The sequence below is a fragment of the Haematobia irritans genome, chromosome 4, assembly GCF_050003625.1.
Source record: "Haematobia irritans isolate KBUSLIRL chromosome 4, ASM5000362v1, whole genome shotgun sequence".
Taxonomy (NCBI): Eukaryota; Metazoa; Arthropoda; class Insecta; order Diptera; family Muscidae; genus Haematobia; species Haematobia irritans.
This window is the reverse complement of record NC_134400.1, coordinates 177,070,589-177,086,412: the sequence shown is the minus strand read 5'-3', so window position 1 is coordinate 177,086,412 and position 15,824 is coordinate 177,070,589. Positions and strand designations below refer to the sequence as shown.

At 34.8% G+C, this 15,824-nt stretch overlaps 1 protein-coding gene across 1 annotated transcript; it reads left to right on the top strand.

Annotated features, from left to right (window-relative positions):
• The first annotated feature begins 3,725 nt into the window (after positions 1–3,725).
• On the top strand, positions 3,726–10,909 carry Pex23 (tectonin beta-propeller repeat-containing peroxin 23). The gene is made up of 10 exons (XM_075304079.1): positions 3,726–4,009; positions 4,078–4,796; positions 4,861–5,289; positions 5,356–5,971; positions 6,055–6,844; positions 6,909–7,055; positions 7,335–7,448; positions 7,513–8,474; positions 8,531–8,853; positions 8,918–10,909. The coding sequence occupies exons 2-10, from the start codon at positions 4,143–4,145 to the stop codon at positions 8,954–8,956; spliced, it is 4,074 nt and encodes a 1,357-aa protein (XP_075160194.1). The 5' UTR covers positions 3,726–4,009; positions 4,078–4,142; the 3' UTR covers positions 8,957–10,909.
• The last annotated feature ends 4,915 nt before the right edge of the window (positions 10,910–15,824 follow it).

Genomic DNA, 15,824 nt, shown 5'->3' with positions numbered 1-15,824 from the left:
ATTTTTTGTTACAAGAACAATGTTTTGATTATTTTCCCCATTATACATTCAACACGACCATAAAAAAGTTCACAGGATCAAAACGAAATTCCCATTACCATTCAATTGGTTACAATAACCAATGCCGATAAATTTGGTTTTATGCTGCATAGAATTGTTGAGCTAACCACCAGCATAGTGAGACCTACATCATGGGAATCAACAAATGGTTGGTACAACCAAAAGTTGAGTATACTAATAGAATCTTAGTTCAATTATAGGACGGGCGTAAGGTAGTTGTTGCAACAAATAAATATTTCATATATCAACATCGACATGGTAAATGGTATGATGCTACAAAATTTGCAAAACGGGGAACAACATTTACTTGATAATAGTCCGCAATACATTGAATAAAGTTTATCCCATAGAAAAGAATTTGCCTTCAGGTAACTATCGCACCGATTTATAAAAAAGGAATATTACAAAAGTTTCCATAAAAATTGCAGGCTTCATACACCAACAAACACAAATACTTTTTACGGCAAGCGAGCTTTTTTTTATTGTATTAAGAATACAGGAAGATTCTAAGTCGATCTGTATTTATATCTAGAGGCTTAAGGAAGAAATTTCTGGCAAGTATATTTTGAATTTGGTTCTGTAGTTTGACCACATAATTGCAACCTAATAACCATCTGTCATTGGTATACAAACATTACCTATAAAAAATTGTAAATTGTAATGTAAATTGATCTCACATATATGTAGATCGAAAGCCTTTGTTGTTAGCACCTTTTGTATTTACTTTCGTAGTTTAGTATGATTGTAAATCTTGTAATAAATTAATAAAATCTCAATATAATCTGCCCTTTAATTTGATATTGGAATTTGGTTAGGATAATAGTAAAGAAAGTCGGGGGCGGTTGCACCAACAAACAAAACAATTAATATGAAATTGCGACAACCAATGCAAAGTTGATCCAACATACTACCATGTAGTTACAATTGCCAAATGTTAGTTGTGCTGACAGATTTCATTGATAGTTGATGGAACCACCTGCTTTCGGTTGGCAAATAATTCGGTTGAGGCAACGAATTTGTTTTCTGGGTGTGGTGTCTGGACCCTGATGCTGCGGAAGTTTCATTCGACTTTCTGTGCCAGTGTCCAGCACTTCTCTCAGAAGAAAAATGATACTGGGCTCTTATTTCTTTCAGATTATGACCGACTTGCGAGAATGCAGCCTAAGGAGTATTCTCGCTTTCATCAAGACCTCTGAGTGGAGGACCTAGGCAGATCTGAAGGACAACAGACCTAATAGTTCTGTTCGTGTACTTTTCCAGTAAAAAAATATCCAGTAAAACCCATAGATAATAGAAATACATACACCCAGAAAACAAATTCGTTGCCTCAACCGAATTATTTGCCAACCGAAAGCAGGTGGTTCCATCAACTATCAATGATATCTGTCAGCACAACTAACATTTGGCAATTGTAACTACATGGTAGTATGTTGGATCAACTTTGCATTGGTTGTCGCAATTTCATATTAATTGTTTTGTTTGTTGGTGCAACCGCCCTCGATTTTCTTTACTATTATCCTAACCAAATTCCAATATCAAATGAAAGGGCAGATTATATTGAGATTTTATTAATTTATTACAAGATTTACAATCATAATAAACTACGAAAATAAATACAACAAAGGCTTTTGATCTACATATATGTGAGATCAATTTACATTACAATTTACAATTTTTATAGGTAATGTTTGTATACCAATGACAGATGGTTATTAGGTTGCAATTATGTGGTCAAACTACAGAACTTAATTCAATATATACTTGCCAGAAATTTCTTCCTTAAGCCTCTAGATATAAATACAGATCGACTTAGACTCTTCCTGTATTCTTAATACAATAAAAAAAAGCTCGCTTGCCGTAAAAAGTATTTGTGTTTGTTGGTGTATGAAGCCTGTAATTTTTATGGAAACTTTTGTAATATTCCTTTTTTATAAATCGGTGCGCTACTTACCTGAAGGCAACTTCTTTTCTATGGGATAAACTTTATTCAATGTATTGCGGACTATTATCAAGTAATGTTGTTCCCCGTTTTGCAAATTTTGTAGCGTCATACCATTTACCATGTCGATGTTGATATAAATATTTATTTGTTGCAACAACTACCTTACGCCCGTCCTATAATTGAACTAAGATTCTATTAGTATACTCAACTTTTGGTTGTACCAACCATTTGTTGATTCCCATGAAGTAGGTCTCACTATGCTGGTGGTTAGCTCAACAATTTTATGCAGCTTAAAACCAGATTTATCGGCATTGATTATTGTAACCAATTGAATGGTTATGGGAATTTCGTTTTGATCCTGTGAACTTTGTTATGGTCGTGTTGAATGTATAATGGGGAAAATAATCAAAACATTGTTCTTGTAACAAAAAATAAGTTACTGACATCATTTCCTCATTGTAATTATCGAATTGCAACCAACCATTTCTCTGGGTGTAGATGTCCCACTCTTCTCTTTAAAAAAAATGTGTCAGTTCCAAAAATTAATTTTCTGACATTTCGTTTTGTTTTTTTTTTTCGTTAAGAGAGATTCTTTTGTATTCGTTGTCCATTCACAATTAATTTTTTATGAGGAGTTTTTTATTACAGAACACTCTGTTGTGTTAAAAAGAGTACCAAAAATCTCTCAATTCTCTTGATTTTCTTCGTTTATTCTTAATCTTCGGAACTGTCAAACTTAGTTTGACACCCATGGGACATCTGTGTATTTCTATTATCTATGCTCTTGATTTTCTACGTTTATTCTTAATCTTCGGAACTGTCAAACTTAGTTTGACACCCATGGGACATCTATGTATTTCTATTATCAATGCGTCTGGCATCCCTATTCTAAAACATTGAAAACAAAAAACGAATCCTGTATATTTAACTTCCAATCGTAGTTGCCGAACATGTACATTGTATTGGTACTTTGTTTGTTATCAATAACCCGCTGGCAACGTATGCTATGGTTTGCAAGATTTTACTGGAAAAAAACTCTAGCAAAAACTTACAATTTCTCTATATCATAACTGTCAAATGTAGTCTCTCTCCGGCTCTCTTTTGCTGGCGTTTTTGTGTAAACGAACGACTTCCAGTAAAAATTTGTAAAAATTATCGGGTTCTCGAACGGAGCTATTATCATGTAATCGATTCATCCCGGCCGGAGTGGGACAGACACGAAGAGGAAAAAGTTTGAGAAAACGCAATGTACCAACTATGATCTAAGTGGACGCAAATCCGCTTGGCACTGATTCGTCTCATCCTCGATAACCTAACCTTGAACTTGACTCACAGACAAAACACGAACTTGTACCACTTCAATATCTCTATTATTAGAGGCTATAGCGTGATTACAACAGATACAAATCATCTTACAATTGCAATCAAAAATATATGGTCGGATCCTAACGTCCGGAATGGCAAACTCCTAATAGGGTTGGCATGGTAAATTTACAAAGATCAAATAAATTATTTAAGATTGTGATAGTGGGAGCTTGTGTTGCCACTATTCTCCATTAGAGCCGCCTCAGCATCAATTGAAGCTTTTTGATAATTTTAGAATTTGTTTCCTCTTGAAAATATGCACCTCTGATGAAATTCCTTTATATTGTTATCGATAACTATAACTAAAATATATTCGCTATTGACATCCCTATTATGCGAACTGATTTTGTTTTTGGTTGTCAAATGAAAACAGCTGAGTGCGTTGACGTTTTGCCCATTGGCTGATAGTCCTTTTTGTCTACACATCTGAATTGTAGTCCTTTTTATCTATATGGAGAACACAAGAGTCAAAGTTCGGTCTTAATTAAACATCCTTGTAGGATTTGATGAAAATGTGTGAAAAAGAAAAAAGTTTTTAACTTATGTTATGACGACTTCATAAAGGATTTATTATTACAATTACCTTAACATGATACCAGGACGAAAGTGACTCACACAGGACAATATTGAAAAATCGAAAAGGTAGGGGTAGATACTGTTTTGAGTACGTGAAAATCGAAGCGAAGTTTAAGATAATTGTTTTACTTTAGCGGAAGAAAGTGATCATTTTGTGATTTGAGAGTTGTTAACTGTTCATATTTATACCTTGACAACTATGCCCAGTAGCCTGCTGTTCGCCAACAGCAATGAGGGTAGGGTATACACACTATCCACAAGTTCGGCAGCATGGAGGGAGTTCCCTTATAATGGAATGGAATTCAAAAAGATTTCCGCAATTCCTAATTTTATGTGGGCCATAGGTGGAGACCGCCAAGTTTATGTACATGTACATGGATTAGATGTACCTATACGCGTGAAAGAGGAATCCTATGAGAACGAACGCTGGTTACCTATTGAAGGCTTCTCAAAGACTCTCTTGCCTACAGACCGTTACAAATATTCCTCAGCTGATGGTCAACAAGATAGAGCGATAGAAAAAATACGTTTACCTTCTATGGCCTGGCAATGGGATGGCGATTGGCATTTAGAGTTGGATTTGGACGGCAATAGTCTCGGAGAGGATGGCTGGATGTATGCATTAGATTTTCCCGCTACATATTCAGCTAAAAAATCATGGAACTCATATGTAAGACGACGTAAATGGGTGAGATTTCGTCGATATAGTGCACTGAATTGCTGGTGTGCTGTGGCACCCTTGCACAAAGATCCCACACAAGAACCATTTACGGATGTTGCAATAGGAGGAGTAAATATACCAAATGCTGCTACGGGTACATTTGTAGTTTGGGCTATAACTTCTCATGGCAGGGTGAGTACTCATTTGTTATCAATTTATAGGACACGATGACTGTTAATTTATTGGATATCTTCAGGCAATGTTTCGTAGCGGGGTATCTGCAACCTCGCCGGAGGGTCTGCGCTGGACTACCATTCCCACACCACCTACCTCTGAATTGTTACAGTTAAGCGTAGGCCCTACAGGTCTTGTATGGGCTGTTCTCTTCAATGGCCATGCCATTGTTCGATCTGGTGTTACTAGAGAAAATCTTTCTGGAGACTCTTGGTTGGATGTCAAAGCTCCATCGCATGCTAATGGAAAGGAACCCACTAGTGGTTTGAAAATTATTCAAATTTCTGTTGGAACTAATGCCGTATGGTGCGTATGCAACGATTGTAGTGTCTGGTTTAGGCGTGGTATAAAAGGTGAAACGGCTGGAGTTTGTGAAGATTCTGCAATAGGCAGTGGCTGGGTTGAGATGGTGGGTAACATATCCATGGTTTCTGTGGCTGCCAATGATCAGGTAGGGTAATCTAATCAACAGGGGGAAATTTATCTTAATCTTGCTGTACATAAATATATACCTTAGGTTTTTGCCATAGGGGCGGCAGATCGTGCTTTATACTACCGGTTTGGTGTAACAACTTCCGATCCAACTGGTAAAAAATGGCGGCAAATACAATTACCCATGCAAATAAGCAGAACTTCAAGTTCAATGTCAATAACATCCCGCAAGAGTGGGAGCTCATCAACACCAGGTTCTAAACAGCAAAGTTTTTCCAACCTTTACAGCAAAGAGAAGGAAAAAGGTGTTGTAGAAACTTGTGCCCCCATCGAAAACGTTGTAAATCCGAGCGGTGCCAGTAATGGAGGTCCAAAAAGATTAAAAGGTGATCTCTATAGACATTATTCGGAATCGCCACCTAATATAGGCAGCTTAAACTTAAATGAACGTCAAAAGAAACGTACATCTGTTTTAAGAGAACTTACACATGCCTCAAGTGCTCCGGGTACCACCGAAATACCAGAAGTTAGTGGCAAAGCATATGAAACACATTTGAAAAATCCCCGAGCATGGTCTCCGGTACGAAGTGTGGGTTCTATGGTAGGTACCGAAGCCCACCCGGAGAGTGATTCTACGGTCTTCGATGCCGATTCTACACATCATGGGTCAGATGCATTTCTAGATGATGATGATCACGCTGGTTAGTAGACTTTATGAAAAATGTTGTCTCTTAATAAAGACATAAAATTCTGTATTTTTTACTTTATATTGGTTTGTATATAGGTTCCCAATTTTGGACTGAGTGTGAGGTAATTTGGTCCTATGTAGCAGCCGGAGCAGTTAGCATAAATCCCAATAATTTACCCAATTGGTTCAATGAACAAACATCATCTCCTGATAGTCATATCAATGTAGATTCGCCATGGCGTAAGGACATCTTAGAAAAACTACGTTTACGACAAGAAAAACTTAATGTTCTCATATCTAAGGCAAGATACGAGAAGGCTGTTGAATTATCATCTTGGATTAAATCTGCCGAAGCACGCTATCAACGTCCCGGCAGTCAAGAATTTGAAGATTGTCTCATTGAACTTGAATGGGTTAGTGGCAGCTCTGCAACAACCCCAACATCGCAAAATCCCACTACTCAGAAAGATTCCGATTCGGGAACATTCACAGTGTTAAATCCAGATGGCGTCAGTACTAAAATACAATTCTCCTTATCTGCCATAACTTGTGTTATGTGCTGTAGCGAACCTGCTTCTCCACGTCTTGCCATACATGTAACAAGTCTATTGTCTTCGAATAGCTCACCGGTTCGTTTATTGTTCTCCAGCGATACAGAAATGGAAGACTGGCTTTCGCATTTAACCTCAGTGTGCTGTCAAATAAATGAGGTTACAGCTAAACCTGCAAATAATTCCATATGGACAACTACTGAATTGGGCGATGTTTACGTTTTCGATCCTGCAACTATGAAAGCTCAACAATGGGATAGTGTAACAAATAGCTATAAACAAGAAATGGATGTTAGTACTTTAGAGACACCTTACTACAACACCTTATACAATGGGTGAGTTCAATTGGTGGAAAATATCGTGTCTACGCTCTATACTATGTTTCCTTTTGTTTGGTAGTATGCCTTGTGGATCAGAACTTGTGATTTCGGGTTGTGTTTATGATGATGCTGATCAAATACGTTTCGACCTTCAATGCCATTCATCACTTAAAGTTGGCGTCAAAGTTGAAAAACATCGAGTAATTGCTATGCATATAAATCCCAGGTAATTATTCAAATTGTATCCATTTATGTTTAGTAAGATAGGAATAGGCTTCTTCTACGATTTTATCATAGAGGTATTTCTCATAAATAGCGTCAGCAATTGTTAATCGTTGCGATATGTTGGCGCTTTTGCTACCGGAATTGTTGAAAAATTCGAAGTTTCGTTCTAGAGTATGTGTTGGTGTCCTATTTATACCAACACCAATTGTGTTTAACTGAAAAAATTTTGCGATTATTGTAGTCAAATTTCTGAAGGCTCACCATTATTACATTATTCCAGATTTAATGAAAATACCGTAGTTCTGAATACAATGGAAAATTCTGAATGGCAAAATGAAATGCGTTATGACAAAATGGTATTTGCTCCTGGAACAACCTTCACGCTCAAAATCAAGTAAGTATTACACAGAATCAACAAAACGGAGCACCCTAACCCTATATCTTCCATTGCAATATAGAGCACTGGAAAATCATTATGCAGTTATGGTAAATAACTCATATTTTGTGGACTATAAATATCGCGTTGATCCAGATTCGGTGACATGTTTGTATGTCAGTGGTCGGGTGAAACTATTCAATGTCATTTACAGATGTCCTACTGTTATTCTCAATCCCCAATTATTGTTTTGGCGACAAATTGGTGGTCATATAAAAAAGGTATTTAGCTGTTCGGCAGGTGTGGTTTGGGGCATGACTTGTGACAATACAGCGTGGGTCTATAATGGAGGATGGGGTGGCAACTTCCTGAAGGGCCTGGAAGGAAGTGTGGGAAAAATTAATCCCATGGTAGATACTCATAACTATTATGTGTATGAAAATCAACGTTGGAATCCCATAAGTGGTTTCACTACCAAAAGCTTGCCCACCGATCGCTTTATGTGGAGTGATGTTACTGGTCGACAAAAACGAAGTAAAGAACACACTAAACTCTTGTCTTCTCACTACGAGTGGATATCAGATTGGGCTATTGATTATAATATACCTGGTGGTTGTGACAAAGAGGGGTGGCAATATGCTATTGACTTTCCAGCTACTTATCATTCTCAAAAGAAATTAACCGATTGTGTGCGACGTAGGCGTTGGTTGAAGAAATGTCGTTTGGTTACAAGTGGTCCATGGCAAGAACTAAGTCATTCCAAAATACTAGATGCTGCTTTACAAGTTTTACAAGATAGTGGTCAGCATAACGAAGACAACGAAGAAGAGATACCAATTAGTGCCTGGGCTATAGCATCTAATGGTGATGTACTCTATCGTAATGGAGTGTCTTCATTAAATCATAAAGGCGACAATTGGGAACACATTGCCAGCGAACATCCTCTCATAGCCATTAGTGTATCGCCTACAGGCCATGTATGGGTACTGGGCAAAAATGGAACAGTGTTCTATCGTTATGGTATATCTCAATTAAATCCCTTAGGTGAGTGTCTAAAGATTAACCAAAAATGATATTCTAAAACATTGAAATATTTGCAGGTGATGCTTGGCAACCGATAGAAGCTCCTGTTGGTACTAAATTTAAAGCCATATCTGTTGGAAAAGCTGGTGTTTGGGCCTTAGATAGCACAAATCGTTTGGCAGTTCGCAAAGAAATGACAAAAACATTCCCTGAAGGCTCACACTGGCAATTCTTGCCTAATGTTGCCAATATTCCACCAAATACCGATACCCTTTTGGGTTTTAAGTCCATATCTGTGGGTACTGAAGTCTGGGCAGTAGCTATGAATGGTGTACTTTGTAAACGTTGTGGAATTACCAAAGATAATCCTGCTGGTGCTGGTTGGACTATGGGTATTCCTGTAAGTTAAGTTAATTGATTATATATTGAATAGCTTTATATTTATGTGTTTCCCTATATTACAGGGTCAGTGGCAGCATTTGTCGGTAGCCAGCTTTTCGTAAACCTATGCTCTCAGTGTTATGATATCATGGAAGAGTTGGAGAATGATTTGTATTTATTTTAGATAATGTTTAAGTATTTACCAGGTGGTAAGCTTGGATTTTTTAGTATTTTTTAAATTAATTTTGAAAAGTGATTTTAGATAGGGGTTCTAGTCATTGCTGTTTTTACGCAGATACAATTAAGCATTCCACTATTGAAATTCAGTATTTAGTCATATTTTAGAGAAAATAATGAAGTCTTTCTGTAAATCTACAATGAAATTTCAAATATATCGATAAGACAATCCAAAGAAAATATAAGGAAGATAGGTATAGGTAACATAATAGTATCCATGGTACATCTTTGGAAAAACATCGATTATTTCAAATAGTTTCGAAAAGTAATCGCTTAAAAATGTATTTTAGCTCTTTATGAAATATTCCAAATGGTAGATTAGGCAGCTATACTTCTACGCATACTGTCACCCCACGTGGAGTGCAACAAGTCAGATCTATACTAAAGACTATGGAAAAATCCATTTGTACAGACAGGTGTGTACATATTTGCATTCTCTTTCCAACTCAATTCATCAAGTTTCTTAATCTTCTTTTTCCATAAAACTGGATTAATGACTTGTTTCGATATAAGGCTAACATAAAAAGGTAAAAAAGAAGATTTTTTTAAATATATTCTACTTTTAAATCGATACACTTGAACCAGCCATTTATTTCATTTATTAAACAATTTAGTAAAAACACTCAATGTTTCTGAAAATACGAGTAACATTTCCCGTCTTCTTTAAGGCGCGTTCGCTGTTCACTTTTTCTACTCTAGAAGGAAGATATTTTGTTATGCATTCCAACCCACATAGTGGCCGTTTACATGCCGCTAAAAGTCCGACAGTCAACAAATACTTTGTACTGTCTTCTGGTCAATTTTATTTAAATTAATATTATTATAAAATTAATTTGAAAGCAACTAGAGCCATATGGGCTTTGGAACCATTATTTGCACGAATTCTTAATTCTGGTTATTATCTGTCAGAGACCCCTTTCAGCAGATTTTTTGCAGTACACTCAAAAATTTTTGCTGAAAATTTCAGTAAACTACTACTGACTTTTAAGCAGAATTTTTTTAAAATAGAAGATTGTTTGCTGTTTCAGCAAAAGGAAAATGCTAATACAGCAGTCAGTGTTTGTTATCAACGTTCTATGTACAAATTTGATTTCTACCTCGGTAAAAATTTGCCAAAATAAGAGAAATGCTATTTGTATTTTAACTGTAACTGTTTTAGGGTCTGATCGACTATGTTACAATCATGCAGAAATAAAAATAAAAAATAAATAAATGTACCTGCTAACATCAAGAAATGGTATTTAATACAGTGTTCTTGCCAACAGTGTATGTGCGCCACAAATCTTACCATTTTGAATTTGGTCGTATTCGTATATATTTCATATTTTATTCGATTTCCGAAATTAAAGCTTGTGCTGAGGTGAATTTCATTAATATTGTGAGCTAACCTTGAGTAGTATTATTAAATTTAATATTAATAAACTTTTCTGTAATGGTATCCGAATACTGTACCAATCATCTTTACACTATAATGCTTATGCACTATTAGTTATGAGTTTTGAACGTTTTGAACTATTTCTACCCTACTCTACATCCGACCTCACCACCTTCCATTTTTTCATGTAATGTATTTTATTTATATTTCTACAATATTACACAATAATCTGTATACATTAAAACCGTTTTGCATAAAGAACATAGCTTATTCTGCTATCACAGAATATGTTAGACTGGCTTCGCTTTTTTCATTTTACAATTCCAAATATACCAAAAAAAAAAAATGTTACCCATTAATTCATTTGTTGTTCATAATTAAGGATGCGCATATGAATATAAACTATAAATAAAAACTTTAATAGATACATATATGAGAATATAAATTTAATGTAATCCCAAAATTTGAAAATTCAATTTGTTCTAAACTGATGGGTGTAAGTATTAACCGTATTAAATTTGTATAGTCAAACAATTTTGTTACTAGATACAACAGATTTTATTTTACTATAAAGCTCATATTAAGTTCACATTATGGCGCTAAAGTATCCATTTTTTCTCGGGTAATTTTCTTTAAAAATTCAAGTTAAAGAAAATTTATTTTCGATTTTAACGGCTAAACACGAACTTAATACCCACCTATAGAAAAGATCTACTGAAAAAAGGAAAACCTTACCTTTGTGGTAAAATGACGATATAACATTTTAAAAGTTAAAAAAAACACGTTGTTTTTTAGATTTACAGAGATTTGATTCATATAACAAAAATATGTCGAAGTACCACCGTTCACATTATCGCGCTAAAATATCAATTTTTTCTCGGGTAATTTTCTTTAAAAATGCAAGTTAAAGAAAATTTATTTTCGATTTTAACGGCTAAACTCGAACTTAATACCCACCTATAGAAAAAATCTACTGAAAAAAGAAAACCTCCCCTTTGTGGTAAAATTACGACATAACATTTAAAAAAAAAAACATAATTTTTGTTTTTTTAGATTTACAGAGATTTGATTCAAATAACAAAAATGTGTCGAAGTACCACCGTTCATATTATCGCGCTAAAATATCCATTTTTCTCGGGTAATTTTCTTTAAAAATTCAAGTTAACCCTAGGATAGACTACTTGGTCTGGCCAGACCAAATTAGACTTTGAGCGCTTATAATTTTTTTTTAAAGGCAAAAATTAAAAATTGAGGGTGTTGATATCTATAAGGGAAAAAATCTACTGAAAAAAGAAAAACCTTCCCTTTGTGATAAAATGACGACATAACTTTTTAAAAATAAAAAAAAAATAATTTTTGTTTTTTAGATTTAAGGTGTGTACTATGTTCGGTTTTCGAGTTGAAAATCACTTTATTTTCGCGATTACTTTTCCTGAAATAATCAAAATTATAAATGAAAACAGACATATTCCTGCAAAGTCTTGTCGAAATCTAGAGGAACAAGAAATTGCACATCAATTGAGTTAATTTATCTGCTTTATATTGAACTGTTTTAATAAAGTAACCGCGAAAATTTCAACCCGAAAAGCGAACATAGTACTTACCTTTACAGAGATTTGGTTCAAATAACAAAAATGGGTCGAAGTACCATTTCGCTCCATTACCTTTCTTTAGCGCATTTATACTGACATATTTTTTACTAATCCTTCCATTTTAATCCAAATACAGTCGAATTTCCACAATTATAAACGTTTTATATTATTCCAATTAAAAATTGTTGATAAAAAAGAGCTCGAGGTCTGTATTCTTTATTTATTGAAAAAATATAAATAGATAAACAAGTATATACGGCCGTAAGTTCGGCCAGGCCGAAGCTTATGTACCCTCCATCATGGATTGCGTAGAAACTTCTTCTAAACATTGCCATCCACAATCGAATTACTTAAGCTGCGGTAACGCTTGCCGATGGCAAGGTATCTTAAAACCTCCTAACACCATCTTCTAAATTGTATGTAAGTCCATACGTGTTATATATTAAATCAAAAAAGATCGATCCAATACGTATATAATTCAGTTTGACAAAGTAGACATAAAATTTTGACAACATTTTCTACAGAAATAAAATTTTAACAAAATTTTCTATAGAAATAAAATTTTCACAAAATTTTCTATAAAAATAAAAATTTTGACAAAATTTTCTATAGAAAGAAAATTTTGACAAAAATTTCTACAGAAATAAAATTTTAACAAAATTTTCTATAAAAATAAACTTTTGACAAAATTTCCTATAGAAATAAAATCTTGGTAGATTATTTTTGGCTCGAGTGGCAACCATGATTATGAACCGAATAAAATTTGAACAAAATTTTCTATAGAAATAAAATTTTGACAAAATTTTCTATAGAAATAAAATTTTGACAATGATGAAAATTTTATTACGAACCGAATAAAATTTTAACAAAATTTTCTCTAGAAATAAAATTTTGACAAAATTTTCTATAGAAATAAAATTTTGACAAAATTTTCTATAGAAATAAAATTTTCACAAAATTTTCTATAGAAATAAAATTTTGGTAGATTATTTTTGGCTCTAGGGCAACCATGATTATGAACCGATATGGACCAATTTTTGTGTGATTGGACCAATTTTGGTATGGTTGTCAGCGACCATATACTAACACCACGTTCCTAATTTTAACCGGATCGGATGAATTTTGCTCCTCCAAGAGGCTCCGGAGGCCAAATCTGGAGAACGTTTTATATGGGGGCTATATATAATTATGGGCCGATATGGACCAATTGTGGCACGGTTGTTAAAGATCATATACTAACACCATGTTCCAAATTACAACCAGATTGGATGAAATTTTCTTCTCTTGGAGACTTCGCAAGCCAAATCTGGGGATCGGTTTATATGGGGGCTATATATAATTATGAAGCGATGTGGACCAATTTTTGCATGGTTGTTAGAGACCATATACCAACATCATGTACCAAATTTCAGGTGGATCGGATGAAATTTGTTTCTCTTTGACGCACCGCAACCCAAATCTGGGGATCGGTTTATATGGGCGCTATATATAAGTATGGACCGATGTAGACCAATTTTTACACGGTTGCTAGAGACCATATACCAATACCATGTACCAAATTTCAGCCGGATCGGATGCAATTTTCTTCTCTTTGAGGCTTCGCAAGCCAAATCTGGAGATCGGTTTATATGGGGTCTATATATAATTATGGACAGATGTGGACCAATTTTTGCATGGTTGTTAGAGTCCATATACCAACATCATGTACCAAATTTCAGCCGGATCGGATGAAATTTGCTTCTCTTTGAGGCTCCGCAAGCCAAATCTGGGGATCCGTTTATATGGGGGCTATATATAATTATGGACCGATGTGAATCAATTTTTGTATGATTGGTAGATACCATATACCAACACCATGTACCAAATTTCAGCCGGATCGGATGAAATATGCTTCTCTTAGAGGCTTCACAAGCCAAATCTGGGGATCGGTTTATATGGGGGCTATATATAATTATGGACCGATGTGGACCAATTTTTGCATGGTTGTTAGAGACCATGTACCAAATTTCAGGCGGATCGGATGAAATTTGCTTCTCTTTTAGGCTCCGCAAGCCAAATCTGGGGATCGGTTTATATGAGGGCTATATATAATTATGGACCGATGTGGACCAATTTTTGCACGATTGTTAGAGACCATATACAAACACCATGTACCAAATTTCAGCCGGATCGGATGAAATATGCTTCTGATAGAGGCTCCACAATCCAAATCTGAGGGTCCCTTTATATGGGGGCTATACGTAAAAGTGGACCGATATGGCCCATTTTCAATACCATCCTACCTACATCGATAACAACTACTTGTGCCAAGTTTCAAGTCGATAGCTTGTTTCGTTCGGAAGTTAGCGTGATTTCAACAGACGGACGGACATGCTTAGATCGACTCAGAATTTCACCACGACCCAGAATATATATACTTTATGGGGTCTTAGAGCAATATTTCGATGTGTTACAAACGGAATGACAAAGTTAATATACCCCCATCCTATGATGGAGGGTATAAAAATATAGACTTCGGACTCGTTTTTATCGACAATTTTTAATTGGAAAGATTGTTATTTTAACAATCGCAATTGCGTAAATTTTAAGCATACCAAGCGAAAAAAAGCGTCGTCAAAAATGTGGTGAAAATGTTCGTTTTGTATTTGGAAGTGACGTAGAACTTATTGGGCGGATGTTCTCCATTTGAACTTCCGTTGCACTGAACTTGGTTCGAGCCAAACATATTGCCTCGATCAACGATAAAAACACTGGCAGATCAAGTACCCTGGCAAAATTTTATAGTGAGCTGTGAGTTCTTGGTCTTTGCCATAGACCTTATAATACATAGATGAGCCATGGGTGTCAAACTATGTTTGACAGTTCCGAAGATTAAGAATAAAAGAGAAAAATAAGAGCACGCTTACAATCTCTTTCGTTTTCCTTTTTGTAGTTTGCCAATTTTACTCAAAATTAAAACGTTTATGATGCAACAGAGGATTTATAAATAAATTAATATATTAAACGTTCATATTTGAACAAAAAATTGTGACCAAAACCGCGAAAATACGAAATTTAATTTTGAGCAGCATTGCTCTTTACGAAAAACCCCAAAAAAAATTAATTTAAGAATGTAAAAAGTACAAAAAGGGTCCCAAATTTCGTGAAAAAATCCTGTAGTGATACACTTAAATTTAACACAAATACTGAAAGAAGAGTTTTCTTTTAAAAAATTAAAAAAAAATTCTTTTGAAGTAAATAAAAAATTAAATGTGCTCTTTAAGAAAATACTTTATAACAAAAGACAATTTCGTTTGTTTAAAATTTCGTCTGAAAGAAATTATTATTTTTTTTTTTTTTGGATGTAATAATACAATATCAATTTAAAAAGCAGGCATACTCTTAAAATGCCTTCAGCTGCTAAGTTAAAATATGATTGTTTTTAATTGTGGCAAGTATTAAAAATGCCCTTTTAACAGAAGCATTTAAAAAACATAACGAAAATAATGCTATTGCATATATGCAATAGCATTATATAGCAAGTATACTTGCTTGTATTTAGGATCTTCTTGTTGACTTCCCCCATCTTTTTTCTCATAATTCATGCCAGAATTGTTACGAATTTGCTTGAGAATTGCTCCACTTTATAAGGTCTAAGATATTTTTTTACCCCCAAAAATCCCCCTAAAAATCCCCCTAAACTTGAAAAAGCCCCCTAAATTTGGGGGAAAACCCCTAACCTTGCAACACTGTTTCCGAACTTCTATAAGAAGAATCTGTTTATCGAAAATCGTAAAATGTTATCGA

What these genes read in the sequence shown, in the direction of transcription:
- Pex23 (XM_075304079.1), top strand. Translation starts at nt 4,143, where the DNA reads ATGCCCAGTAGCCTGCTGTTCGCCAACAGCAATGAGGGTAGGGTATAC. An exon ending in ATCTCAATTAAATCCCTTAG is followed by an intron (nt 8,475 to 8,530) that starts GTGAGTGTCTAA and finishes AAATATTTGCAG; the next exon opens with GTGATGCTTGGCAACCGATA. An exon ending in GTTGGACTATGGGTATTCCT is followed by an intron (nt 8,854 to 8,917) that starts GTAAGTTAAGTT and finishes CCTATATTACAG; the next exon opens with GGTCAGTGGCAGCATTTGTC.